We start from the raw sequence: 27,379 nt of genomic DNA on the forward strand, positions 1-27,379 counted from the left end.
ACTTGTTTCTGTGCAGATTTTATTCTGCATTGTACAGTACTATTTACTACAGAAATAAAAAGTATGTATATAATTCATAGAAAAACAAAAAACAAAAATTTTTAACTAATAAAAAAAATATATGTTCTATAAATATGTATTTGCTGATATCCTGATTTTAAAAAAAGCTGTCAATACAGTTACATCGTTTTTTAAAATATTTATATAACCTTATATAGTTATAAGGTAACTATTTTTAGAAAAGTGCTACTGTACAAAGAAAAAACATTATATTGAACTAATGTACAATTTGTGAAAATAAATAAGTCTACTAAATTATATAATTTAACATTTCATTTAAGGAAGTAGTATGATTCTTAGAAAGTAATAATTTTATGAGTTATATATTAACTTGGAACCTCCATTTTACTCAGTCTAATTATGAAATCACACAATCTCATTTGAACTTGAATTTCTATTGGATTGTTGGTAACATAAAAGCCAGGTACACCAGCTTTTTCTAAAATACTTTGTTGATCTGCTACTTTTTGATCTAATTGTAGAACTAATTTCATATCCATTTGTTTAAGCTCCTCTTTGTGTTTTTTATATAATGTTACTTTCATCGTTGTTCTTTCTTCATCTGTGTATGTTGATGATAATGATTCTTGCATTTCGATTTTCTGTTGATTTAGTAACTGAAGACGTTGTTGAAAAAGATGTTTTTCTGTAACATGCTGTATCTCCATTAATCCCTTAACAATTTCAAATATTGTGTCATTCAGTAGAGAATTAGCTAAACCAGATAATAATTCATAGGGAAGACGCATTTGATACTTTGGAGGAAGTTCACCAGCCATGTGTTGGAGTTGCTCCACTAAAAAATACAGTTTTCTCTGAAGATCTTGTGGGGTTGGAGTAGCTACATCCATTGTTTCGTCATCAAAAATCGCAAAATCTAAACGAAATATAGACCATATGCATAAAATAAAAATTGATAAAATCATACTAATTTTAATAAATTTATAGCGACACTACATATTTACTACATATATTTACATGTTAGAAATAGTTAGGTTTATATCTGAAGTCTTTTTATTAAGAATATTTTGATAAAATTTTCGTAACAACATCAATTGAAAAATAACTTAAAATCAATGTAGATATCTAAATAATCAATAAATCATTTGCCTTATTGAAAATATAAAAATTCTGATTGACATTGATTGAGTTAAAACCTTGTTTACAATAAATAAACAATAAGCAGTAAATGTTACTTTATGCAAACCAGAGTATAAATCATTAAAAACAATTTTTAGAATAGAGTTTCAAACATTTTCATATTTTTAGAATTGATGAATACTGTAACTTACACTTTAAATGAATATTAAATTTTCAAATTTTTCTTTTTCACTTACTACTTATATAATTTTGAAAATAATTTCAATTGGTTATTTGGCAGCATTGTCGCATAAGTTTTCCAGATGATTTTTGTGCGACAAATCATCATAAGCAAACCATATGTACATGTACGTACGTGTAATTGTGGTAAGCTCCGCAGTTCGTGGGAGGTTTCTGGAGTTAGGCGAGGGCGAATGTCGAATTTTCTTACCGTGGGATGGAGATGCGCGTGTCAAAAGACCGCGGGAAAATGAATAATGACGAAGCGGCCAGAAAGTGAAAAATGATCGAAGCAAAATGAGGAAAACGTATAACGCTGCAGCAGATGTTCGAACAACTGATTCTCTTGAACAAACAAGACGTTTGCACAGGTAATATGAAACTACTATAACATATGAAATCATTTTCTTCCTACTATTTATCTGATATTATATATTTCGAAACAATTGTTCATGTTACTATACATCCGAATTTACCTTGTGTTAACATAACCTATATTTCGTACACGATGTATCTCTATTGGCGCGCTTTTATGTGTATAGCTTACCTTTATTAGTTAGAGAATCTTCTCCATGTAAATATTTATGCTATTTGTTTGGATATTTGATGTGAATCAGTTATAAACGTAGGAGGAATTCATATATTTATAAAATATAATTCTATATTATACAAGACTGATTAAAAAATTCATTAATATAGTTGTAATTGTACCCATTTACTCGTCTCCTTAAATTTATTTGTGATTAATAGTAATAATTGGTTCATTAGTATTAATAATAAATAAACCCCCGTGTTGAAAATTTTGCCATTTCTGTTAATAATTAGATTGAATTTTTAAAGATGTGTATAATGAATGTGAATTTATCAACAAAAAAATATATGTGCAATTAACGACCAGAATTACATTTGATTACTAGGGGTATAACAGATATTGCCAAAAGATTGGATGAGCAAAAGAGTCGTGCATTAACAATAACAGATTTGTTTACCCCTTCAGGGGAAGGACTACGGGTGAAGCTTAAAGATTATTGTATAAGATTAATAACTAAAGATCCTATTGAGTATGCACGTAAAACTGAAGAATTATTGTGGAGAAAAGCATTTTATGATATTGTTTATGCATCTAAAAAATTGCGAAAGGTATCAACATTCATGTGTTACATATGATAATGATAATTTATAATCTAACATTCTGTCTATTATATTGCTTTTATAAAGATAATATTTGTTATTAATACAAATCCTATTGTAGGGTAATGCATGGACTGAAACAGAGAAAGCAATGTTATCTGTCCACTTGGCAGTAGGAGTTGGTTTTTACCACCATTTTATATTGAAACTACAGCTAGAATATGGTTTAGATCTAGTTGGTGCTATTGATTTTGCATATGTACAAAATGTAACAGGATTATCAAGTGTGAGTCTCTTTGAAAAAAAGCTTATGTTAGTATATATATATTATATGTATAGGGTATTTAAAAAAGATTGTTTTGTATTTTATTAGGTGAAGAGTAAAATCAGCCAATCTAAACATCACACTGAAGAAGCAAAACAATGTGTTATGCGCCTAATTCATAGAAGTTTGGTATGCCTTGGGGACTTAGCTAGATATAAATTGGAATTAGATCCATATTGGGATCCATTGATAGCAAAGAGGTATTATAAAATGGCTATAGCAACTGATCCAAACATTGGAATGCCTCATAATCAAATGGGCACTATAGCAGGCAATACAAATTATGGTCTTGATGCAGTATATCACTACATGAGATGGTTAGAATACCTTATTATTTCATATCCAAATAAAAGCATAAGATTAATTTTTTTCCATAATTTGCAAGAAACTTTTCAGAAAATATGAATATATGAGTTTTGTAAAATCTAAAATACATGATTTAAGTTTTTAAAATTTATTATGTTTTTATAATGTGTCATACAGATTAATAATATGTTTTACGTTGATATTAATTAATAGTAATTATTTTATAGCATTTTATGTTCTGAACCATTTGAAGGAGCAGAGGGAAATTTAAAAAGAGCCATTGTTACACACTCTATTTATACAGACGAGAAGTATCCTACACATGTCTGTGTTTCACGATTATTTTCTCTGTTACAATTATGGGATTATGATGTACCAAATTCTGATCGAATAAATCAAGAATGCCAGGTATATACTTACACATAAAATTTCTCTTTTTATATGTATATCACAAAAATGAATCTTTATTCTTACTGCATTTTCTATAGGATCTTTTAACTAATATTGAAAATTGCTTGAGTACAGAGCAATCTGAGCCAAATAATACTAACACTATTACCAGTACCAATGAAAAAGAAAGTAATATCGAAGTATATCTCCAAAACTGCAAAAATGAACAAACAAATTACTTGACAGATGACATGATATTCAAAATTGTAGCTATATGTTTAATGTCCATTTCTAGATTAAAAAGCAAAGAATCCAGCGAGGTGCAAGGCGTTGTTGCTATAACTTTAGCAATACTGTCTCAACTAATACAATTTACAATAACTAGATTACAAGAATCTTTTATAGATTTGTCACTACCCAATATAGAAGTATCAAACTCGAAAGATAACGACTGCAACACCGAGTCAATAGATGCGGAAGATAAAGATAATGCCATAAAACAACTAAATTTCGATGAAAGTAACAAATCTAAGATTATAAATGATAACAAAGCATCTTTCGAAAAAGAAAGTGTAGAAAACAACAGTGACATTCAAAATGATTCGCGAAAAACACGAGATAAAACTAAAAGTTTGCTCACGAAACTTCGAAGACGAAAGCGGAGGGATAGCAGTGATTCAGATGCAAGTGACATTGATCCAACTTTGGAATCCTCTAGCGATGAAATAAATTCTGATGTTTCTGAAACAGAAGACGATATATTAAGCGAAGAGAACGTATTATCAGAAGACGCGTTGTCTGAAGACATTACGGATGACGAAGGTGCATCTGTGCAAGTAAATCAAGAAGATATTGACAACTCTGAAGCGAAAAAGATAAATGGACACGTAGAAATGGAAAGAAAACGTGAAACACCCGAAATGATCACAGAACAGGTAAAAAGTGGTGAGCAAACACTTAATGATCAAGTTGATAAAAAAGTTAATGATAAAGATTCTTTAGCTAATTCTGGAAGTATAGAAACCAATTCCAATAGCACGTTTGATGAAAATAGTGCCTCATCGAATAGAGTAACATACATTGCTCAATCAAAAAAAGAAAATTTTAAACCGGAAGATGTGCTGAATATTATAAATGGAAAAGAAATACTGGCATCTATTAAAATATGTTGCGATTGGTTGAAAAGTAATCCCGATATTATACGAATATGTGGAAAAAGTTCGCGCACGTTATTAAAACGTATTACAATTTTATTAAATTTAATCAATATAAATACAGAAACGCTATTGAAAAATTTTAAGGACGATAGTATGATTTTATCGAGTGCAGATAAATTGAAAGAATGCGTTAAAATAGTTCCGTTACCGGAAGATATTGATTTAAGAGGGTTGAATCTTTTGGAAGATTCCCAGAAGTCTCTGAATTGGAAGATACTGCATAGACATAAGATGAATAAGCAAGAGGAAACCTTATTGAGAGCACTAAAATTAATTGAATTTGGACATTTTCTTAGTTCCTTCGAGGACGCAGGAGTGAAATATGAAGAGACGAAACAATTATTTGTGATGATTGATTTGAATACCTCTAATACAAAAAATAACGGTAAAAGTTGGGATATGGATCATTCACGTGGAAAATTAATGAGACATATGGGCAAATTATGGTTGAAAGCGGAAGTTTGTGCTCTAGAGACTCGTTTAAGATCTAGGCTTATGTCTCCTTACTTGGTACCTGATCATGAGGCTTTATCCAAACATACACCAGCTCTAAAGCGTTTGGTGTACGCTAAGAAATTTATTGTTGTAATTCCAAGTGTCGGTATGTAAACAAAAAATTGAAAAGTGAATTATATTTTCTTCTCTCTATAATTATTTTAATTGTAAACAATAATGTACTTCTCAGTTGTTTCTGCACTGGATGAAGTAAAACGTATTAGTGGCAGAGCAAGAGAAGCAACACGTTGGTTAGAAGCTCAATTGAAGCGTGGCTCAAGGTTTCTTCGAGCTCAAAGACCTCACGAGCGTCTAGCATTACCGTTTATTAAAGGACCAAGACCAAAGGATAAAGAAGCATGGTCATTTTTCCAAATTATAGAGTGCTGCCACTATCTTACCCAACAGACGAAAGTTGGTATGATAAACGATGCAGAAACTCCAGTTGTGACATTACTAACTGGTTGTAACCCAGATGATAAAAGAGTCTTCACTTTTAGCCCTGAGGGGTTGGCAAAGAGTGCAGGTATTTTCAATTATGACATTTTATTAAATATCAAAAGATATTTTAGACAAAAATAATACCTAACGAAATGACTTTTTAATTACAGGTGTCAATATCGAATATATTGAATCATTTCATACAAAGTGGAAGGCATCAAGTAAAAGTCATGGTTGAACATATTGGATTAATGGAAACGATAATCTGCTGCTTGCTCGTACTGAAATGAAAGGTAAAAGGGACTTGGCTCTTCTTAAGAGCTACGTATACGACGACGCTACGGCATCAGCTGAGCGGGCGAGTCAGAGAGGGCTGGAAACCCATAAAGGAAAATCGACGGTTCTCCTGCAATAAAACCACTGGATTAATATCTATCTTCTTTTTTCGTGAATTCTAAATAATAAAATGGTTTTCTTTTAATTATTTATATTGTCTTTTATGTTAAAAAAAATTGTATTTTTAGGTAAATATTTTTCAATAAAAATAAACTTGCCTTCGCAATTTTTCAATCCTTTGAAAAAAAAGGGGAAATTGGGATGAAAATTGAACTGTTATCATATTAAATCATTATTATTTAATAATAAATAAATAAATAATTTTATTGAATTAAAAATAATTATGTTATTACGGTATAATATCACACGATTTATTGTTTCTAACTATCCGGTAATAGGATTTCTTTCTAGAAACTAATATGTATTGTAATGAATTGTGACGTGTAATACATTATCATTATCGAAATATTATCTACAGTACTGTGTAAAACAATCTTCTAAACTAATTGATAAATATTTAGTTAATAAATTTTATGTATTAATAATTTTAATAATAATTTTGTTAAATATATGTTTTATCAAGTTATTGTTAGAACGTGAATATTTCTAGATTTCACAATTTCTTCGTAAAATACATCATTCCTTACTGGTGATACAATATATACATATCTGGTAGATATTTAACATTGAAGTAACACATAATCAAGCTTGTGTTAGTATTTTAAAGTTACGGTAGTGGCAACGCAACATAACCTCTCAACACAGCGATTCGTGATTTTTTACAAATAAGACGATATATTTTCCAGTAAGATTGTTACTTTATCATCTATATATTTATATAGAGATCGTTTAACGAAATTAGAATTATTTTCTCGATAAATACGGTATGTTTTAATGCTTAACGAAACTGTATACGGGTGCTTGACATATCGTGTACTTTTCATCGTTTTGTACGTTATGGTTCATAGAATACTCGCTCAAGTTGACCCTTCTATGTGATCTTTATAGTTTTTTGGAATAACTTGTGAACAAAATTTAGCGTAGTTGTTTCGGGAATCGGTTCGTAAAAGAAGTTTCCGTGGTGCAAAAAAAGAGTTAAAGTATTCAAGAAAAGTGGTGCGCAATTGGCCCTCGACGAGGGAGAATCGAAAGCGTCGAAAGTAACGAGTCATCTACCGATTCAAGATGGCAGAAGGCCAGGATACTCGAAAGAAAATTACTGTTAACGTCAAAACGCCAAAAGAAAAACAAACCGTTGAGATCGAAGAGGATGCGAGTATTAAAGATGTAAGATTTTCGATTTTATATCTCTGTAATTTCATCAGAAATTAGTTTTCCAACTTAAATAACATAATTTGTCATTGTTGGGTTAGCTCTAATAATTATTTCTTTTTAAAATTTTTAGTTCAAAGAAGCAATTTCGAAGAAGTTCAATGCTCAAACAGAGCAATTATGCCTAATCTTTGCTGGAAAGATTATGAAAGATCACGAAACTCTGAGTACACATAATGTAAAAGATGGTTTGACGGTACATCTGGTTATCAAGGCACCACGCACTCCTACTAATCAGAGTCAAGATTCTACACCTCAACGATCACAAGGTATAAAAGTATATGGATCAAGTACTGAGAGATATTTAGTTTCAACTTAGTTTTAAATGTATTCCTCAATTATTACTGTGTTATTCTTATCAATATATATATGTATATATATATATATATATCTTCTCGTTTATTTTGGTTCATATAGCTGACATAAATGCTAGTCCTTTTGGATTGGGAAGTTTAGGAGGACTTGTAGGTCTAGCTTCACTTGGTTCAGGGTCCACTAACTTTATAGATTTACAACAGCGTATGCAACGCGAGTTATTGTTAAATCCAGAAGCACTGCATCAAGTACTTAATCACCCATTGGTGCAAAGTTTAATGAATGACACAGAAAGCATGCGCAATTTGGTTGCAGCCAATCCACAAATGCGAGAATTGATGCAAAGTAATCCAGAAATTAGTCATATGTTGAATAATCCTGAATTGTTAAGGTGAGAATGAAACCATTCAAAACATAATAAGTTTTAGACAATGTGATTCATCTTATAAATATATATAATACTCACATTATATGCTTTTTTAGACAAACAATAGAGTTGGCACGTAATCCATCAATGCTCCAAGAATTAATGCGTTCCCATGACAGAGCTATATCTAATTTAGAAAGTATTCCTGGCGGATATAGTGCACTTCGTCGCATGTATCGTGATATTCAGGAGCCTATGTTTGCTGCAGCAGCCAATGAGCAAAATCCTTTTGCGGCGCTAGTGCAAAATAATAGTAGCGAAGATAGTCAGAATAATCCACAGCAAGGCCAAGAAAATAGAGATCCATTGCCAAATCCTTGGTCTCAGAATCAAAGTGATTCTTCAAATCAGCAACCACAACAGCAACAACAGCAGCAAGGAAGAGGCCTTTTAAATTCACCAGGAATGCAAAGTCTTGCAGCTCAAATGATGGAAAATCCGCAGCTGATACGAAACATGTTAAATGCTCCATATACAAGGTCTATGTTAGAAGCTTTGGCAGCAGATCCAGCTATGGCTAATAGGATGATTTCTGCTAATCCTTTTCTTCGAGGAAATCCTCAGATGCAAGAACAGATGAGAGCCATGATGCCAGCATTTATTCAACAAATGCAAAATCCTCAAATTCAAAATGTTGTTACTAATCCGGATGCTTTAGCTGCTATCATGCAAATCCAACAAGGCATGGAACAGTTACGTACTGTTGCTCCGGATCTTGTTGAAAAGTAGGTTTTTAGTAACATAAGTGTGTTTTATACAATTTTATATCATATTAGATTTGTTTGAATATTGATTAATGTATAATTTTTAGTATGGGTTTGACTGTACCGCCTACGACTACAACACCTAGTGGAGGTACAACAAATCCAACGCCACCGGCGACGGAATCATCAGATACGAATCAACAAGACGCATTCTCCCAATTTATGGCACGCATGGTAAACATTTCGTATGATAAATGTGGCAGGAATTGGTTATTAATTTTATTTTTGACAGGTATCGGCAATGGCATTAAACCAAGGTGTAGAAGTGGATGGTCAACCTGTTCCCCCACCGGAAGAACGTTACAGGGCGCAATTAGAACAACTTACAGCTATGGGTTTTGTTAATAGAGAGGCTAATTTACAAGGTAACAATTTGCATATTTTTTTCCAATTTTCCACAATCATTATTTCGAATACTAAATATCTACATATATCTTTAACGATATCGGCATATTTTTCTAAGGAAATGTATCTCAGTTGTATGGATTTTTATTATAGTTCAATCAAACAGTCATATATATATTTATTTCAATGAAGTAGAGTAAAGAAATTTGATCTTCAATTGGTTAATCAGCTTATATTAATATATTCTATGCTCAGAGAAAGGTAAGCATTTCTTCAAAATTTCTAATTCACGAGTGAAAAAAATACATTAGAATATTTAATCAGAGAAAAGTAGCACATGCGTTAGAATTCTTGTACTTTAATTTTATTTTATTTTTGCTAACTGGGGTAGGCTATTAATAACCCACATGACACAAAACGTGTTGATAGAAGTATAAAATTACTAGTATATAGCATACAGTTTATACTAGCATAATATATAATATATGTTATTTTATGAACGTTATTTTCAGCACTAATCGCCACATTCGGAGATATAAATGCTGCTGTTGAACGACTACTGTCTAATGGACAAGTGTCTATGAGCTAACCACCAATATGCAATACTGTTATTCCATTACTATTTCTAATCTATTCCTTATTTACCTCTTACAACAAGCGTAGTGAGAGATATTTGAGGTAACTGACTGTCAGAAAAAGAAAAAACAATTATAAACTTCTACCCCAACTCTTGACAGAATACACGCTACCGACTCGTTTAATATGCATTTTTTATTTTTGATTGGTACTTTTATCATATTTGGTGGATATAAGTACTGGTATCTAAATGTTTAACTTGTTACATGATATATTTCACTCTTGAAATTTTCTAGTTTAATTCTGTATTCTGTATTTCTCGATGTGCTCTAAGTACTAGATAGCTCTGTTAATGTATTTCGTCGGTGTAAATTTGTTTATCAGATATTCAAGAGAGAAAGAGAGAGAGAGAGAGCGCGCGCGAAAGAGAGCGTGAGAGCGAGCGAGAAAGCGAGAGAAAAAGTTATATTAGATCGTAATACGAAGGACGTACCCTTCTTCTTTGTTATATTGTACATTTATGGTGTTTCTTAGAAACAGTGGAACCTGCATGGAAAATAGATTGCCGTTAAAATAACTATGCTTCTGGCTTTGATCAGTCGATTGTAAATTTCAGAAGGAGAAAAGAGTCATTTTTTTGCTTAAATGTACGTAATAATCATATTAGTAAATGTATTGCATGAAACGTTCATATGTTTGTCATATACAAAAAGGTATGTTATCATATACAGGCATGTTTGTTATACAAAAATGGCTATGGGCTAATTATTGATTGCTGAGTAACATTTGATGTATAGTAATAAATGACATTCAAACGCAAAAAATCGAGAACCTCGGGCTAACGAATAAATTCGTAACACAATTTATTCTTTCTGCTTAAAGGAGAAAGTGTTCGGTGATCCATTAGTGTTTTCCATGTAAGTTTTGTATGTACGGCGATAAGAAGCGGAAGAAGAACACATTCTTTTCCTTATTTTTACCTCTTTATGCCGACGCACATTGTTTTTTTTTTTTTTCCCCTTCTCTCTTTGTCTTTTTTGTTTCTTTTTCTCTTTAGTTTTTATGTTATTAAAAAACAACAAAAAAAAAAGAAAAGAAAAGTATAAAAATGTACTACGCATTATATGTCCTTAAGATATAAATTTAGAGATTTGTAGCGTGATGATCGAGAATTTTATGGTGTAGGTTGTTTATAGAGAAACGCGCGAGAAAAAAGGTCGATTATAAACGAAAAAAATATTACATGTAAATGTGTTAAATTGGAAATGTAATCATCGGTTAGGTTTAAAGACGTACGAAGGAAGAAAAGAACATAGGTAATGTTATAAATTGTCATTATCGAAGGAAAAAGAAATGAAACGCAATTATAATTTTAATATTTTCGATTGATGTATGATTGCATAAATACCTATGCGCATTATAATAAAGTTTTATCTGTATTCAGTAAATCTTCACTAAACAAGGTATTCTGTACAAGCGATTATATCACAAAATAAAAATTATGTTTCATTCATATTAACTCAGTTTTTAAGTATGAAGGTATATCTAAAGGTATTATTCGATTACTTTAGCAATACACGTGAGTGGATAATATACGAATATAAAACATATGTTTAGGAATAACATAGACTGGAACCTATGTAAAATATACATTTTAAATCGAATTCACGTTTTAGTAATCTTTTACCAGAATAACGGGATTCATTATTTTACTATTCCCCTTTTTACAAAAAATATTGCTATTATGCTTTAAATAATTTCTTATTACGTTCTATAAAAAGATATTTGTTATTTTTTTCTCAAAAATTAACAGTAATAAATATCCATTTCAATATCCCTCCATTAAACTATCAAAAGTAAAATTATCAAAGAATTTGAATGCTTACTATAAAAAACATTTATGTATATATATATTATGTGTTATATAAAATATTTTAAAATTTCATTATCATTGTAATGACATACGATTATATTGATAAAATTTGAAATCAGACCGAAAATGTATACAGACTTTGGTCGGTAAAGTCATTATCATAATACCGACCTGTTTTGCGCATTCAGCCTTACAGCGCGCCAATTTGCTTGTATCATGCAACATATTCCTTAATCCATGTCAATATTAATTGAACTTAACCCAAAACACTACCGACCTATTCTGTTATTCGAGATTCTAACGATGCATATGAATAAATCATAAAACATGAATGTCCAAGTAAACTGTACGATATGTATAAACTTTATATATATGTATACGATGTAATTTTTAAAATAATGATCTGAAAGTATTCAAATTGTAATAAGACATAACTATAATTAAATCTCTGTATGGAAAATATTTCGTGTGACATACATAATATGAAGTTCTCAATATTTTTAAAATGTTGAAGAAGTTGGCGAAACATAATTTTCGGTTTAATCGGCAGTGTAATAAAATTTTGAAACGGTTTTCCTGTAAAAGGTGGAAATATGATTTATCATAATTTCCCCCCTCCCATAATCTTATAAATTAAATAAATTTGCATAAAATACCCATAATATATTATATACCTATAAAATATTTCTATAAATGTTCAAATACTTTGGTGAGCCACTAAAAACATAAACGTACGTTCTGTGCGTCCCCTCCTTTTGTCGCTCACGAACTGCACTGTACTACGATCAGTCGGTTAACGCGTTGGCGATTCAGTCTGTGTTGATCGGTCGCACGGTTCGCATAGAGTTGTGTATTATCGCGAAGTGTGTATATAACGCCGGTTTTTTAACGTAATCTCGGTGATTTCAATTCGAAACACGCAAAGGCGATCATCGGATTGATATTTACTTGTGGTATGTGAAGAAGCCTCGTCGGAGTCTGCGCGCGGGCAGCGCGGACGAATCGCGTCGCGGGCATGCCAGCCCGCTGAACCTCTCACGTGTTCGTTTGAATTTTCGAAAATTGAAGCGAGTAGTGTCGGGTGGTGTAGGTGTATGGTTTGTTCGGTGCAAAAGGTGGTGGTCGGGCCCAACACGGTGCATTCTCGTCTTCGAAAACGTTGGCAGAGCCAGCGGAATGTGGCACGAGGTGAGTTAGCAGCCCGCCCGGTTTCGCCGAGGCCAGGGACGGATCTTCATAGGCCCTTTTCTCTCCGTATTTCGCGTTTTCTTCCAAATCCTCCTTGTGCTGCGATAATATCTTTTGGTTACTGAAATGTAGTTAATTTTATGTTTCGATTTGCAAATGAAATCATACGAAGCATATAATAGTATTTACAAAAATTTGCCAGTTATGATTGGTATTGGATATCCCCATTCATAACTATTAGGACATCTGTTGGTTTTGTATGTAAACCAGTATTCGATTATGTCAACCAATGAAAATAGTTATGTTAAAATAATGAATTAGTTTCAGAATTTCTCGATTAAAAGTCATTGAAAAGTTTTTAAATAAAATTAGACAGGAATTTTTTATTAAAATCTAAATCTAATATAAACCAAACAATAATAACTTATATAATAATAATATAATATATATAATAATAATAATAACTTCATAATGATTATTCGGGTTTACCTAATTTTTTGTAAGTGTCCTAATATTTATGAACGAGGATGTATATTTGCGTATTTGCTTCAGATAGTATAACGATACAACCTGTTGTTATACGATGTTTGGAATTGCGCCTATGTAAACGCAAAAATGAAAATATTAGGTTGTAACGTAAATTGGTCATGGTTTTATCTTTGTTTGTAAACGAAGAAAACGAGACGAATGTATGTTATTACTTAATAGTAACATGTCGGAAATTGTCACGTGATCAAAATGTAGATATGTTTATCACTATTCTTCTTAATTTAAATTTTATAGTTAGTAATTTTAATTTGTATATTTGGATTTTATTTTCATTGAACTTTTTTTATTTGTGTTATGTATTGTGTTGTGTGCAGTTGGTATATAACTGTAAACGAGTTTCGCTTGAAACATACTATCGTTGTAATGAAAAGAAACGTAACGTTACATTTATAGAAATACGATCGATAAATACGTTACGCGCCAACTGCTTGACGAAAAAACTTGAAAGATATAGTGCATCTCAGAGATACTTTATTATTCGTACGCAGAGTTATAAAGATGTTACGATAGAAACTAATGATCGATTCATTTTTTTAATAATTCCTTAATTAATGTTTTCTTTTTTTCATTATAAAAAAAGGAGAAAAACTAACTGACAACTATTGAATAATATTTAAACAAATAGCTGTTATTTAAAAAGCATTGCCAAAACAGGTTTCAGATATCCATTTTAAAATAATCGTCAGATGATTTACAAAGATTTATGAACATTAATAAAATGTCCTTTCAATTTTATAAATTGGTGTACTTGCTTGAAATTTTAAAAGATATACTTGTATATAATTAGGCATCAAGATCAATGTATTTAGTAAAAAAATATGCACTATGAAGTACTGAATGAAGTACCAATGTTTAAAATTGTTAAATATATTATTTTCACACTTTTAAGTGTAATTTGAACAATGATTTAATTTCTTTAAGCGACACATCATCACATGGTACTATTCGATTTTTACAAACTTTTAGAATTTTTAAAATGGTGAATAATCCTATACTTTTAAAATGATTTAAAATAATCGAAATAAAATTATGTAACATTTAAAAGTAAGTTTATAATCAATTTTTAAGATTATAGTTAATATTAAATTACACCGTTTATATTATCTATCGATAAATATGTTGAATAAATTTATGCCACAACTCGCACAAGAGTGATCGATTAACAGTAAAAGGATAGAATTTCGAAAAGAATTGGAGAATTCCATTTATGCGATAGACAGATGCTTTAGGCAGAAGGTTCATGGAAAATATAAATAATGAAGTCATATACGAGATTAGCTTGTTCTTTACTGTAACTTTATTTTCTTTGTTATATTTCATATCTGTGTCAAACATAAATAACCTATTTTTTCCTTTTTAAGTAGTATAGAGATTACATTTTCATGAATATTAAATTTTTTGTTATGTGTAATAAAAATTATACAAGTAATTGTTTTATTAACATCTTTTTTAAATTAATCATATTTTTTGAAGTTTTATTTTAGTTAATGATATAGCAAAATTACGGGATTTATGTATGAAGCTATATATATATATATATTACAAAGCTTATTATCAACAACAACCATCTTCTTAATTCTACTATAGAATACATTACACTCTCTGTAGCTGTACCCTTTACGCATACAGACGCAGTATCGTAATATGGCATTAAGCAGAGATTAAATAACATTATTATAGTCAAAAGATATCAGAAAAAACGAGATTGATGGTTCCCCGTGATTTTCGAAGACTTACGTCGTCCCTGGATACGGTGAGAAGAGGTGGCCTCGCGATTCGTGTATGCAAGATATTTTGTACCCGTTACTCCCTCGAACGCATTCCATCTCACGCTGTTGAATCGTGGCGAAGATTAATTTGTCTTCGGACGTTCGAGCGCTAGACCATACGCGGCGTTTCTTCCATTTTTGTTGGAACGCGCTTCTCCCGTGCCCTTTCATCCTCCATTTGCATCCTCTGCGTTCTTCTGAATGTTTTATCGACTGAGGGATTTCTCTCACTGCATGTCGGTAATTTGATTTCGTGGTAATATCGATTACATCGCATTTACACTGTAAAGAAATTGTAAATTATTTTCTTCCTGGAACAAATCACTACTTAACAAAGTTACAAATTTATAAAAGGATCTGAAATAGCTCATATATTAGGGAGATATGTATAACGTTTGTCGTATCGTAGGATAGCAAATTTAACGAATATTACGCAGATTTGACTTTGCCTAGCAATGACGGTAATCTATTTTAGAAATTAAAGATTTTTACAATTTTATTATCGTTCTTTTAAAGGATCAGTTATGTAATCTGTAAAATTGTCGTGAAGGAAAAGATGCTTCTAAGCCTCTCTATTAGACAACACATGACACGCGGGATCCATTCACCGTGTATAGCATTGCGCTTTTATCTTGTCACCTAATTGAAAGTATAAATAACTGTTGCTAGCGTACGGGCTGTTTCAACACATGTGTACTATTTAAATTTGCGCTTGAATCAATGATTCAAGGTAATTATACGACAATTCGTATTTCGATAACTCATCGATTCTATAAAAAAAAAAAAAAAAAAAAATAAATGATATATAAAAAACATAGAACATAAAAATATATATACATGAAGTTTTACGTGGAGTTATTAACATTTATAAAAAAAATATATGTTGGTGCCGAAATTCAATATGGTCGAAACTTCATATCTGAATTTCACCAATTCCATCGGTTTCCATCAATCTCTAACATAAGAGAAGCGACATATATGCAAAATGACACGATCGACAACAACGAAAAGGTATCAAATGAGGGCAAGGAGAATTTCTCGATTCAATTAACGTAGAACGGAGAAAACAAAAGTATGCTGTCAGACGTAGGTTGAGCCCTGCTGATGAAGGTATACGAAGGTTATGCTGTAGCAAAGGCACTCCTTAGTTCTGGCTCAAGGTCGGACTATTAAGAGGCTAAAGCACACCGACGGGTTTACGCCGTTGTTACGAGGAACGACTTGCCGCGACGCGGACTTGGAGTTAGGAAATAGTGAAAACGGCGAAAACCCAGTGAACAAACTTTACGTGCGGGAATCATTGTTATCCGTTCGTTGCGATTACATCCACTGTATGGCGTTCTTTAATGTCTTCTATGGAAAAAGCTACGATGTTCCACTAACATAATCTTTTTTCTTTACTATTTTTATCGAAGATTTACATATTAATTTTATTAAATTTTTTATCAACAATTGAAGGTTGCAATAGGTAATTACGTTCTGAAGTATTTCACATTGGGTTTTATTTTTGAATTTGCCGCGCCGCGTCTTCTTCCTATGTGTACATATACAAGAAATAAGACATATTATGAATATCGATAAGTATTATTATTTACGAACAAGTTAATAAGTCTCGATTATTTTTTTCTATGTAATATCATCTTTAACTAAACTTATATAGTTCTTCCTCAAATTCTTTCCCGTTCGAATTTCGGAAGCCATTTCAAATCTGAGATTTTATGACAAGTATCAAACAAGTGACATCACATATTTTAGTGCAAAATAATGTACTTCCTCCTACTTTTACACTATTAGTGCAACATCGAGTCATTGATTATATTATTCGTTAATGGATCGTGAATGGAGGCTAAATTTTGCCCATGTATCTGGTTACAGCAACCGTGGATGGCGTTCAACATTTTACAATTACATATTTTTTGTAGAAAAACAAATGTTAACGAGAGCTGGTCGTTGGACAAGGGTATTCATCTTGACTCCAGCTTGTGGCTGAATAGCGAGTATTACCACTCGATACTTCCTGTGCTTGAATATTTCCGCCAATGCAAATGTTGTAAATAATAGTTGGGGAAGAGTGAGAAAGAATATTTATACAAGGTGTCCCAGTAATCATAGCGAAGGCGATAACTCTATGTGAGAAAATGAATTGAAGATACGGAATTCAAAATGTTTAATATCAGACTTTAAAAGTCTGGATTGTTGTAACGTTTTTTGATGTTAAGTTGATCTTCTTAAAAACAAACTTCCACGCGAGAAGATTTTATTCTAGATTTTCATCTGGTTTTATCGCATAGAATTATCTCCTTCCTGGTTGTCCCATGATTATTGGGACACCCCATATACAATATGAGGCTAGCGTAATGGTTTCAAATTTACGAGGTACACGCCGGTCGCGTCCGCTCATCTCATGTTTCCAATAAAACGTTGAAAAGTCGAGGAAACTGGGATCTGGCCTTGGTTCGAACAACCGCCCCGACCTTGAGCTGCTCACGAACTGGCCTGCAGTCGACAACGAACTAACATAACTTTATTATTTATTAATTAATGATATTCTTCTCCACTAAGATATGGTATCTCATTTATGAAATATGAAGTTACTTGAATTTAAATTCATATTGTCGTACATACATTGGTTGATACAATTTAGATTATGTGAAAAGGAACACAAAATTGTCCACGAAAACATTGCGTAACAAGTATCATCCCCGTAAAAATCCACTTTATCACTTCACCTTTATTTGTATAATTCATATTCTTGCTCGTCTCTGGACGATTTGAAAGGCGCCAAATAGAGCAATAGAAGCGGAAGATACGGGAACGAAGCAAAGGAACAAGACAACGAGTGCAAGAGAAACGGAAGCAGAATGAAAAGTGATCGCCTTAAGAGGCGCAAATGCCAGCAAAACGTCGGGTTACAGACCAACGTGATACTTGCCTCATCGTCGACTTGTGCGGTCGCTTCACGGCAATTTTGTAGTTTTCCTTTTTCCCGCCATTCCTGTACTATACCTTCACACGCGTACATCCTGCTGGAACGTTACATTTGCCGCGACTTGTATTATGCGCAAATCTTTCCTAACATATGTATTATATACGATCTTCAACAAATCGGATGTCAATTCGCCATCAACATTTCCAACTGGAAAGAGTAAAAGGATATTTTCTTCCACGCTATGTATTTGTACATAGGCCTCTCAGAAGCCAAAATGATCAACTCTACTTTTTATTAATTTCCTAATCTCATTACATAAGTATATTATTATTTAATTCCTAAAAAAAAAAACAACTTACTTACTTTCTTATTTCAAAGAAACCCCTATAGGTTCACTTATTCGTAAGAAGAAGATATAAGTAATAGTAAATTCTAAGATAATCAGTCGAAAAAAATTGCAAATGGAACGTTAGATTAACGCAAGGTTGGTCCGTAATGGATTAAGGCGCGAAACTCATCCCCAATTTCAAATTAATCTTGAAACCATTTGAACAAATTCGTTGAAATGGGGAAAATTAAGAAGAATAGCAGCGCAACCAATGAAACTGGTAGACACGTCGGTTTCGCAAGCGGTCGCTCGAAAAGGCAAGAAGAACTGTCCGGCGGCGTACTCCTGATCATTTACAGAGAGAGTCACTCTCGTTGACGAGCCTTCGCGTTACTTCTTTTTCTACCGCGGCGGCCTTCCATATGCCGACGTCCCATCGAGAAGTCAACGCGTGCACGCACGCGCTACAATAACCAAAGAGGCCGTCTGCACATGCCAACGAATTTGATGTAGTGCAACCTTTTGTTCGTTGGCTTCTAATCTCATAAATTACACATCAGGAAGTACAACTAAAAACACGCAAACCGATCCTTAACGAAGCTCTGCTTATTTCTTAATGACAAATATCTTTTTCAACACGTTATAGAACTTATTTTTAACAGAAGCGAATCAACGCATTAAAGTACATATAGAGAATCTAAACAAAGAAATTATTATGTCTAAGAAGTTACTCGGGAGTGAACGTGAACCGAGTTATTTCGTCTTCCTTGGTTAATCATTAGTATTAGTACAGTAGAAGTTAGTAAAACGTTAAGTAAAAGAGAAATTAGGTAAGTAAAACCAATCGTAACGAAAAAGAAATGATCTTGATCAGAGCTACACGTGGTCTGAGTACGTTCAGATATTCTCGCTTTGATCTATTTTCGGCTTCTTCGTCCTGCAAAATAAACGGATATTAGCAAGCATTCGTGACGAGCATCTGTTTAGCGTGTTTCGCAAATGCGTGCGAGCGCTTCATTTGTGTGCATCGCGTGCCTCTACCAACCGCGCAAGTGGCTCACAACTCACAACATTCGTACTGCCCCACTTACCGACATTGAACTAGGGGTCATTATTGCCAAAGTGGAGATACATTGTTTTTATATATTTTCAAATAACATAATACATTTCTTTAAACTGTTGCAAAACAAGATATATTGATTCACATCTGCAGAGAAAGTTGCCATGTGAGGCATCAGGTCGCTAGAAGCTATCGTTCCAACTCTTCCCTTGTACTTGTATTTCCTTGTATTGTTAAGCAAGGTTACTAGTAGAAGTTTATATAGCTCAGCTGGTAGTCAAGTTCACTTTACGAGACTCTACTTTTGTGACTTCTCAAATGATTCTTAGAGATGGTGACCTGAACCGCTAATACAGCAATTTACGGTAATACATTAGAATGGTTTTAGTCACGCTAGATTCTATGAAGGGTCTTGACGACAGTCGGACATTCGGAACTTCTTTTATTATACAGTCCTGGACTCTTTTAATACTATTTACTATACTATTTATATACTTTCAATACTAATATTACAAGGGAGTCGCCATTGGAATAAATGCTTTTAAAATATGTTTATGGAAAATAAAACTGACTGCTCGAGAAAGATATTGAATATATTCTTTAAATTCTTTAAAATTATGATAGAATTCAGTAATGTAAATTAACAAGGTTAAATATTATAAATGGATCGTTGTGCTAACTCAACTTTGGCTCTTTATGGGTTAGCACTAATCGCTAAAGAGTAGAAATATTTCTCATTCAGCGAATAACAGAACACCTAGCGTCGTTCCAGACCCGATACTACGAGATGTAACGAGTCCGATGGGATCCACGGTTGGGCAACGCTGACATAGAGCGGCAGATAGAGAAGAGCTGAAAAGATTGCGAACGATAGAAGAGGAGAACGAAGAAATCGTGGAAGGAAAGAAACGGAAAAGACTATGGTGAAGGAGAGGAAACGAAGAGAACCGGAGCCCAATGTCCATTCAGCAGGCACCTGCCACGTTAAATTCAACCGAGCCAGGGCTGGATGGGTGCTTCCTTCGAATGGACCGGCGTGAAGCAGAAAGAAAGCGAGAACTGTTCGTTAAAGTTAAAGAAAGAGACGCAGTCGGGTCGGGTTGTAGTGGTGTTGGAGGAGGGTGGAAGTGGAGGGGGTTGAAGACGCCAGGAACAGGGATGGAAGAGAAGAAGAAGAAGGAAGAAAAGACGCCCTGTAGGTACATCTCTCTTACATCACTCGTTGCTCTGCTCGTTCTTCCCAACCGTGTGTGGACCTGACTAAAGAAAATAAGCGCCAAGATATCACGCCGATAATGTAACCTCAACCTCTTCTTCATCTGATCTTCCTCTATTCGATTCTCCTGTTGATCGATCGATATTTTTCCTTTTTATCTTGTCATCGATAGCGTAGTTATAGAAGAAAATTGAAAATTTTGATAATCTTGTTTGATTTGTTAGAAATTTGGTATTGTTTCTTTGGGCTCGTTATTATTTGTTTAATCTTTCTTAATGGAATGTTAAATCTTTCTCTCTCGACAGTGTCTTAATAAATGTCTTTAGATATCAACACTGGTAGCAATATAACAAATAACTGCTACCACTAAAATTTCAATGAATAATCTCCAACCCTTTCACGAATTGAACTTCATCCCATCACCATTCTCCCCAAACTTGCTACTCCAGCTGTATTAACATCATCACGATATTACTCTTGGTATTACACTTCGCGCAACCATCATCCTCCAAATGAGTATCGTAAATTGCTCATCTAACCTCTATTGTCCTATCCAGCGATTTCTTTTTCACCAATATGGCGGCCTAGCGAAAGCCAGTCAGAAGCATCCTCTTACCGCTGATTTGAATGAAATATTCGATGGCTCGGCTCTCCTATTAACTGGCTCTTTAAGAGCTTGGCGATGGTATACTGTTATAACGGACGGAGTAATCACACGGTCATACATAATGTTTCTTTCAATGGCGTGTAGTCGCAAAATTACATTCGCACACGAGCAACGTACGCTAGAGGGCGGTAGAACAAGAGAGATGAAAAGAGTAGAAGGAAAAAGGTCGTGGAAGGGGGAGGAGGATCGTTGGCCGCTACCTGCTGGCTCTTACAGCGGCGTCAAAGCGCGTCGGGATCGCCTTCGAGCATATTTCTCTGGTGAATTTCGCATAGTCATTCCAACAATGTGGTTACTTGCATCAATAACCCCGTCTTCCTGTGTTTTTGCCCAACGTTTACACTCATTATACTCGTTCGCGAGGCCACTTATCCCGCAACCGCATAACAAATGTCTCCTGGCTCTCCCACAGGCGTCGCTCCTTCCTCTTACGCATGTTTGCTTTTTCGAATACCTCGCTAAGATAACGCGACATTGATCACTGCCCTCTTTCTATTTTTCTCTTTTTTTTTCTTCCTCTTTTCTTTTTTTGTGTCTGTATTAGTATCGTATTCGAGTTCTAAATAGATAATCGTAAATGTGACACTGACACAGTAAAAAGAAAAGAATTGTAAGATGGAGAAGTCGAAAGTGAGTCTGGTATCGTCACCGGGTATTTATTTACTTTGTAGTGTAGTCATTTGTGAACAGGATGAATTAAGTGATTATTGAGATACTACTGCGTCGTAGCAAGTTTAGACACTTAAAAATACATTAAGAAACCTCTAGCACAATAATTTACCAACTAACAAGATTAGGGAATTGACAAGATGAAAGTTACAGATTATAAGATTTCTTTTTCATAAGTTTACAATATTGCGACAAATAAGATAATCTGTCGTCTAGTGATTTGTAAAATTTACACGTACAACTTCATTTATTTTCTTACCAGTATGTGGAGATTGAAATGTAACATTCTATGGCACACAACGGTAAAACGACGAACACGTTATTCATTATTTTCCCCAATCGAGATCCTCTTTGCTCAGTTCGAGTTTCCTCAAGTTGATTCCTGCTCGTACGAGCATAGCTCGTTCGGTGTACCATGTGTCCCAGAAATTGGTTAACCGATAAACAAGCGATAATTTATATCTGTAGCTAATGGAATTATTTCTCTCCCTTTCTCTCCTTTCATGATCGCGCCTGATCGCATGGTTTGAGGCATGCGAGCCAACTGTACCTTGCAACTGTTATCTAGGAAACGACCTTGCCTCCCCTCGTCCTGTATCTCTGTCTTTCTCGTGGTTTCTCTGCAACGAAGTTAAGCTGCATCCTCACTGAACAAGGAGCAACGTGTCCTAAACAGTAATCGACAAGTATCAATTTGCAGAAATATTTTGTCCACATTTAGGGTTTTGCTTCGATTTCAAAGAAGCATTTGTTCCCAAAAATAGGTTCTCTGCACGCAAATGCATCGTGAAATTGTCGACGAACTGATGAAATATTTATTTTTGTTGCGACGTGTTGCCTCGTATTTCTTATTTTCCTTTGATCTTCACTTCCTCCAAATGGAAACAGAAAATGAACTGCGGCTTTTGTTATTGACAAGTATCGTGACAACAGAAACGCGAAGAAATATGGAGAAACAAACAGTGATTTTTTCAAGAACATTAACAAAAAGTTCTTCGTTATTACATCAGTGAGGACGCAGCTTTACTACGCGATGCACGTATGTTTGCATGTGCAAGGCAAGTTCATCGGTCTGCTCGGAAAATCATTGACCTTGCAGTTGATCTAGCGTTGTTGCTGGATTCCTCCAGTTCCTGTTACATGGTGCGTTGTCCGTTATAGGAAAATAGAAGCCAGCTGGCTGCCCGGGAAAACACGTTCGTGGTTTTTCTTCGTCGTGGAACTCTACTGTAGCGATGACAACAGATGTGTGAAACAGGAGGAACCAAGGAAGGCGGATGATTAGTTTAGTAGTTATAGTAGTTGAGACTCACACTAGAGGTCTCTATTTTGTATTTAGTAACTTTCATGGCATGGCAAAATCGATCATGTGTTAAAGTTACTTAATAGGATTAAGTCACTTTTAAAAAATATCTTTATTTTTCTAAATTAGGACCACAGTTTTAAAATGAAAAATATGGAAAAGAAAGTTACGTTAACCTAAGAAGGTGTTGTTGATGAGAGATTGTTTTGGGTATACCGAGAGCATTAGTTCTTTACAAGGCCATTCAAGGCCATTTATTGTCACTTAGTTTTAATTCATCGATTCGTACTTACAAATAGAGAACATCAGCTCCAAGAGTGTACATACGTTATAAGATCAAAATTCAAATCATTAACAATTATCGACTCACTTCAAGAATTGATTATCTACCTGAAAAGAATGAAAAACTTTCATATAAACACATGCTATTCCTCTCTGTATAATTAAGAATTTACGGTTTGTTTTAAAAAAATGTTAACATGTTAAAAAATCTTTTCTCTCGTCTTTTGTTACGCGGAATGTAAAGAATTTTCAATGAAATGTAGAAGGAACCATAGAATTATGAAACAAAGATATTGTGGAATGGGTAACCAGGCGGAAATTGAAAAGTTAATTAGTGCATTATATTAAGTACAGAGTGGAGCGCGCGCGGATCGAGTCTCGGGTTTCGGAGTTTAAATTTCCTGCGTTACGGAGATTTTTTTCACTTCTCGGCACTCCGGGATGCCGTAGAGCCGCTGCGACCTTGAAACGAAACGTGTTATTATCGTCTTTGAAACGTGTACTTCCCTCAGGCAAAACGATTCGAACAGTATAAACTATTTGAGGCATTCGAAAATAAAAAATTTCATTATCCATCTGTTTCGCAATGGCTTATTCCATTCGATGCTTCCGTGTGCTTCTTGTAGTAAAAACTAAAATCGTCTTTCGTGTATGTAATATTTATCCAAATATTTTAAACGCTTATCTCTTTAGAAAAAGTTAAAATATTTACTAAATATCATATTTCTAACTTAGTATTTATACTTTGCTTATTTAAACGCAAAATATATATTAAAAATGAATTTCCGTTACTTGCATAAAACTTATTTTAGAGATCCTGACAATTAATTTTGTTAGAAAGATACGAGTGAAAAAGATTATAATTTGGTGTTAAAAAAAATGAGCAATCTCAATAAAAAAAATGCTATGTGCGATAAACACTGTGTCAGTCACGTAAACACACGTGTTTCTCAGCCATTCATCAACCTTGGGTTACATGAAAATAAATACATGTAACCTTCTCCCGCGATAAAAAATGTTACATAATTCGCTGAACCTTTCCCGCGAAACGTGTACGTAAGTACGAATCTCAGAAATATCAAACTACTTCGCTTATACGGAAGAAAAATGCAACTTGCAGATTATAGCTCATGAAGTACAATTTTAAAGCACCATCCATCTCTATTACAGTCTAATTATATTTTATAATACAAAAAACAATTATTTTCGAACATGTGTTATCATTAACCTGTTACCTGTAACTTAACCAGAAACTTTTATAACTAATCACGAAATTAAGAGTTGGTAAAAAAGATTAGTAACGCAATGTTGCTCTGATTCTTAATCTATTAAACTTCTTTGAGATCATCTAAATCTTCTATATAAAACTTTTACGATAAAACGTCAACGAATAAAAAGATAAAAAATGGTAGGAGAAAAAATGTTGAGATCAAGATAAATTTTCCAAACTCTCTGTCGAGGTTGTAACTGCTACCGTAGTGACAAGCATCAGGAACGAGTTTCTCCGACTGGCACGTTAAAGAAATCAACAAAAGACGGCTCGAATTACCGGAGAGCAGCTTTTCTGGATACACAGACGGACCGATGCTAAAATTATTAGCAAGCTTACGTGCTATGTGGGGTTTCTTCGATGACGGGTGAAGTCCTATCCGAGCCTTTCATCCAATTTTACAAATTTACTGCCTTATACTGTGGTTTCAGACGTTTGCGTCCCGTTTCTTCACTTCTTTTCTCTTGTCTTTCCGTCGTGTATGCGCTTCTTTCCACGCTATAATACCGTGATACGATGTGCGTGGGTATCGATGAACGAATAGAGAAACGATTTGGTCGTGTTTGAATTTGTGGCTCCTCAAAGTACGGTAGTGAGACGTGTGTATAAGGTGCTGATGACTTGTACAAAAAGAAAACGAAGTGATGTTTGCAGTTTGATGTTCGTTCTCGTCGTGAATGACCTCGTCGACTAATGCTAAACTTAAGGACAACACGTTAAATCATGAGAAGTATTTAAGGCAGTTTTTCATGGCATATATTTTATTTCTTTCTTAGTTTGTCTTAAAAATTCGTAGTGATATTAATCTCATTCATTGAAATCGGAGACTCAACAACTCTTTAATAAATATCGTATTAATTAACGATTAAACATCTTGCTTTCTGTTAAAAATTTATATATATATATGTATGTATGTAAAAACACACATTTACTAATTTTTATACTCTTGAACTTGGTTCACATCGTTTTCTCAACATCATTGCGGTTAACTAGCCAGTTGATTAACTTTATACTCTTCGCCGAAGAAGAAGATTTCCTCGTTTGGAAACAGATGGGGGCGTTTTATCCTGATTTTGGGAACCTCCTTCGGGCAACATCTCCCTTGTCCAATTACTCGAGAAACTAATTACACTTAATTATTGCCCGGACGATCTGAAATAGTCCCGCATTGTGCCCGCGTCGAGTTCCTACGCGTGGCTTAATGAAACGGACGTCCGGCTTGTATCGTTGATAATAAGATTGCCGCTGTTAAGGGATCACGTCGATTTCACAAAAGGCGAACGCCCCGTAGAAAGTAATTTAATTCCAGCTGGTGGATGCGTGGCCCAAGGATCGGTGTAAATCACGCAGCTCGAATACACACCGCTTGAATGATGCCGCTATTGTTTGCCGATGAACATTTCAGTGAACCTCCGCTAAATAAAACAAAATAAAATATAGCATACAAATATACATCAAAACTCTCTAGTCGTATAAAAAAAATTAAACGAAATGAAATAAAATTCGGTAAGATCTGCAAATCGTAACAGAAACAAGATTTAGTAATTTCTCATCAACAGAACATTTGTTATGCAGATTCGTGGACAGAATGTTTTTCATAGTGGAAAAGCGGTTACGCGAGCATGAAACGTATGTAACAGTTGTTATCAACGGGTGACGCGTGCCAGGTTTCACCGGACACACTTTGGAATTACATGCACGTGCATCAGTCACAAACAAGAACCATACATCATTTTCACATTAAAATGGCAAACGACGACAGAACTGTTACCCGTTGCTCGTGATCGTGTCCTGAAACACGATAATTTTAGCTCTCCGGAATGTATCTACCTTCTATACATCTCTTACGTGGGTACTTATTTCGATACACTCATATGTATGTAATATCATTAAAATAAATCTCTCGAGAGTTAACCTTTTCAAAGTTTCAGTAAAATATAATAGAATGCGTATACATGAATTTTTCGTTATAAGGCAATGAAGTTTTGTTAGGTTAGGATTAGAACTATAAAGAACTCGAGAAATTATAGTTTTATAAAATGTAAAAGTATAGAAAGATTTATTGCGAGAATTGCAGATTTGTGGTCAAACTGTTGGGATAATTCTTTAATTCAAAATTAATTAAATTTAAACCTAAATTAATAAGAAATCCCGTGTATCATAGAATAGGGAAAGTATAGGTACATATACGGTGCACGGTTAGGTTCCGGCAGCCTATCTAATCCTAGATGCGCAAACGCGGCGTGCGCAATCGTTTGTGCCCATATATACACGCAATATACATATATTCATGACCTGTACCGTTTCAAGAAGTGAATCGAAAGAATGTAATCTCCGATCTTCATCTTCTCCCGATTCGTTTCGTAGCTGGATCCGCCGGCTGGCTGCTCTCTTCATTATGCCGGTGAACACCAGAGGACACGTTGATTCTCTTACGAAACCTCTCACTTTATACATCGATTTAACGTATATTGCTGTTAGTTAGACACTAGACAG

The 27,379-nt window shown here is 33.8% G+C and overlaps 4 protein-coding genes and 2 long non-coding RNA genes across 10 annotated transcripts in view; 3 read left to right on the plus strand and 3 right to left on the minus strand.

The window, feature by feature from the left end:
* Nucleotides 1-364: 364 nt before the first annotated feature.
* On the minus strand, nucleotides 365-1,422 carry Gdl (gonadal protein gdl). 4 transcript variants are annotated; one of them, XM_072007908.1, is made up of 2 exons: nucleotides 1,398-1,422; nucleotides 365-937 (listed from the first exon to the last, which is right to left on the minus strand). In XM_072007908.1, exon 2 carries the CDS (start codon nucleotides 909-911, stop codon nucleotides 387-389), a length of 525 nt encoding a protein of 174 aa, XP_071864009.1. In that variant the 5' UTR covers nucleotides 912-937; nucleotides 1,398-1,422; the 3' UTR covers nucleotides 365-386. The 4 variants fall into 4 exon arrangements, with proteins under 4 accessions (XP_071864009.1, XP_071864001.1, XP_071863992.1 ...); XM_072007900.1 differs by having other exon boundaries at nucleotides 1,353-1,405; XM_072007891.1 differs by lacking the exon at nucleotides 1,398-1,422 and adding an exon at nucleotides 1,257-1,392.
* Nucleotides 1,423-1,498: 76 nt separating this feature from the next.
* On the plus strand, nucleotides 1,499-6,247 carry Smg5 (Smg5 nonsense mediated mRNA decay factor). The gene is made up of 8 exons (XM_072007552.1): nucleotides 1,499-1,751; nucleotides 2,298-2,520; nucleotides 2,633-2,797; nucleotides 2,885-3,153; nucleotides 3,370-3,550; nucleotides 3,631-5,350; nucleotides 5,435-5,770; nucleotides 5,856-6,247. The coding sequence occupies exons 1-8, from the start codon at nucleotides 1,678-1,680 to the stop codon at nucleotides 5,921-5,923; spliced, it is 3,036 nt and encodes a 1,011-aa protein (XP_071863653.1). The 5' UTR covers nucleotides 1,499-1,677; the 3' UTR covers nucleotides 5,924-6,247.
* A 490-nt stretch (nucleotides 6,248-6,737) lies between these two features.
* Ubqn (ubiquilin) lies at nucleotides 6,738-11,299 on the plus strand. Its single transcript, XM_072007795.1, has 7 exons — nucleotides 6,738-7,308; nucleotides 7,427-7,622; nucleotides 7,771-8,059; nucleotides 8,152-8,820; nucleotides 8,907-9,033; nucleotides 9,092-9,224; nucleotides 9,717-11,299. The coding sequence occupies exons 1-7, from the start codon at nucleotides 7,207-7,209 to the stop codon at nucleotides 9,791-9,793; spliced, it is 1,593 nt and encodes a 530-aa protein (XP_071863896.1). The 5' UTR covers nucleotides 6,738-7,206; the 3' UTR covers nucleotides 9,794-11,299.
* Nucleotides 11,300-12,351: 1,052 nt separating this feature from the next.
* The window catches only part of LOC139989507 (uncharacterized), a 61,465-nt gene continuing 46,437 nt past the window's right edge, over nucleotides 12,352-27,379 (plus strand). The window contains exon 1 of one of the 2 annotated variants that reach the window (XM_072007972.1): nucleotides 12,352-12,841. The gene's annotated coding sequence lies outside the window, so the exon portion shown is untranslated. Of the gene's footprint in view, nucleotides 12,842-25,343; nucleotides 25,614-27,379 lie in introns of those variants that run through there. The other variant, XM_072007980.1, reaches the window with a different exon arrangement.
* LOC139989607 (uncharacterized) lies at nucleotides 12,897-15,310 on the minus strand. The gene is made up of 2 exons (XR_011800363.1): nucleotides 15,128-15,310; nucleotides 12,897-12,962 (listed from the first exon to the last, which is right to left on the minus strand). It is a non-coding gene; the product is annotated as an uncharacterized lncRNA (long non-coding RNA).
* LOC139989612 (uncharacterized) lies at nucleotides 25,774-27,364 on the minus strand. Its single transcript, XR_011800364.1, has 2 exons — nucleotides 27,185-27,364; nucleotides 25,774-26,298 (listed from the first exon to the last, which is right to left on the minus strand). It is a non-coding gene; the product is annotated as an uncharacterized lncRNA (long non-coding RNA).

Source organism: Bombus fervidus, chromosome 1 (genome assembly GCF_041682495.2).
Source record: "Bombus fervidus isolate BK054 chromosome 1, iyBomFerv1, whole genome shotgun sequence".
In the NCBI taxonomy this organism is placed as follows: Eukaryota; Metazoa; Arthropoda; class Insecta; order Hymenoptera; family Apidae; genus Bombus; species Bombus fervidus.

Coding starts and splice junctions, on each gene's coding strand:
- Gdl (XM_072007908.1), bottom strand. CDS start 911: ATGGATGTAGCTACTCCAACCCCACAAGATCTTCAGAGAAAACTGTAT.
- Smg5 (XM_072007552.1), top strand. CDS start 1,678: ATGAGGAAAACGTATAACGCTGCAGCAGATGTTCGAACAACTGATTCT. Junction 1,752..2,297: donor CAAACAAGACGTTTGCACAG/GTAATATGAAAC, acceptor TTTGATTACTAG/GGGTATAACAGATATTGCCA. Junction 2,798..2,884: donor ATGTAACAGGATTATCAAGT/GTGAGTCTCTTT, acceptor GTATTTTATTAG/GTGAAGAGTAAAATCAGCCA.
- Ubqn (XM_072007795.1), top strand. CDS start 7,207: ATGGCAGAAGGCCAGGATACTCGAAAGAAAATTACTGTTAACGTCAAA. Junction 7,623..7,770: donor TACACCTCAACGATCACAAG/GTATAAAAGTAT, acceptor TGGTTCATATAG/CTGACATAAATGCTAGTCCT. Junction 9,034..9,091: donor CCCAATTTATGGCACGCATG/GTAAACATTTCG, acceptor TATTTTTGACAG/GTATCGGCAATGGCATTAAA.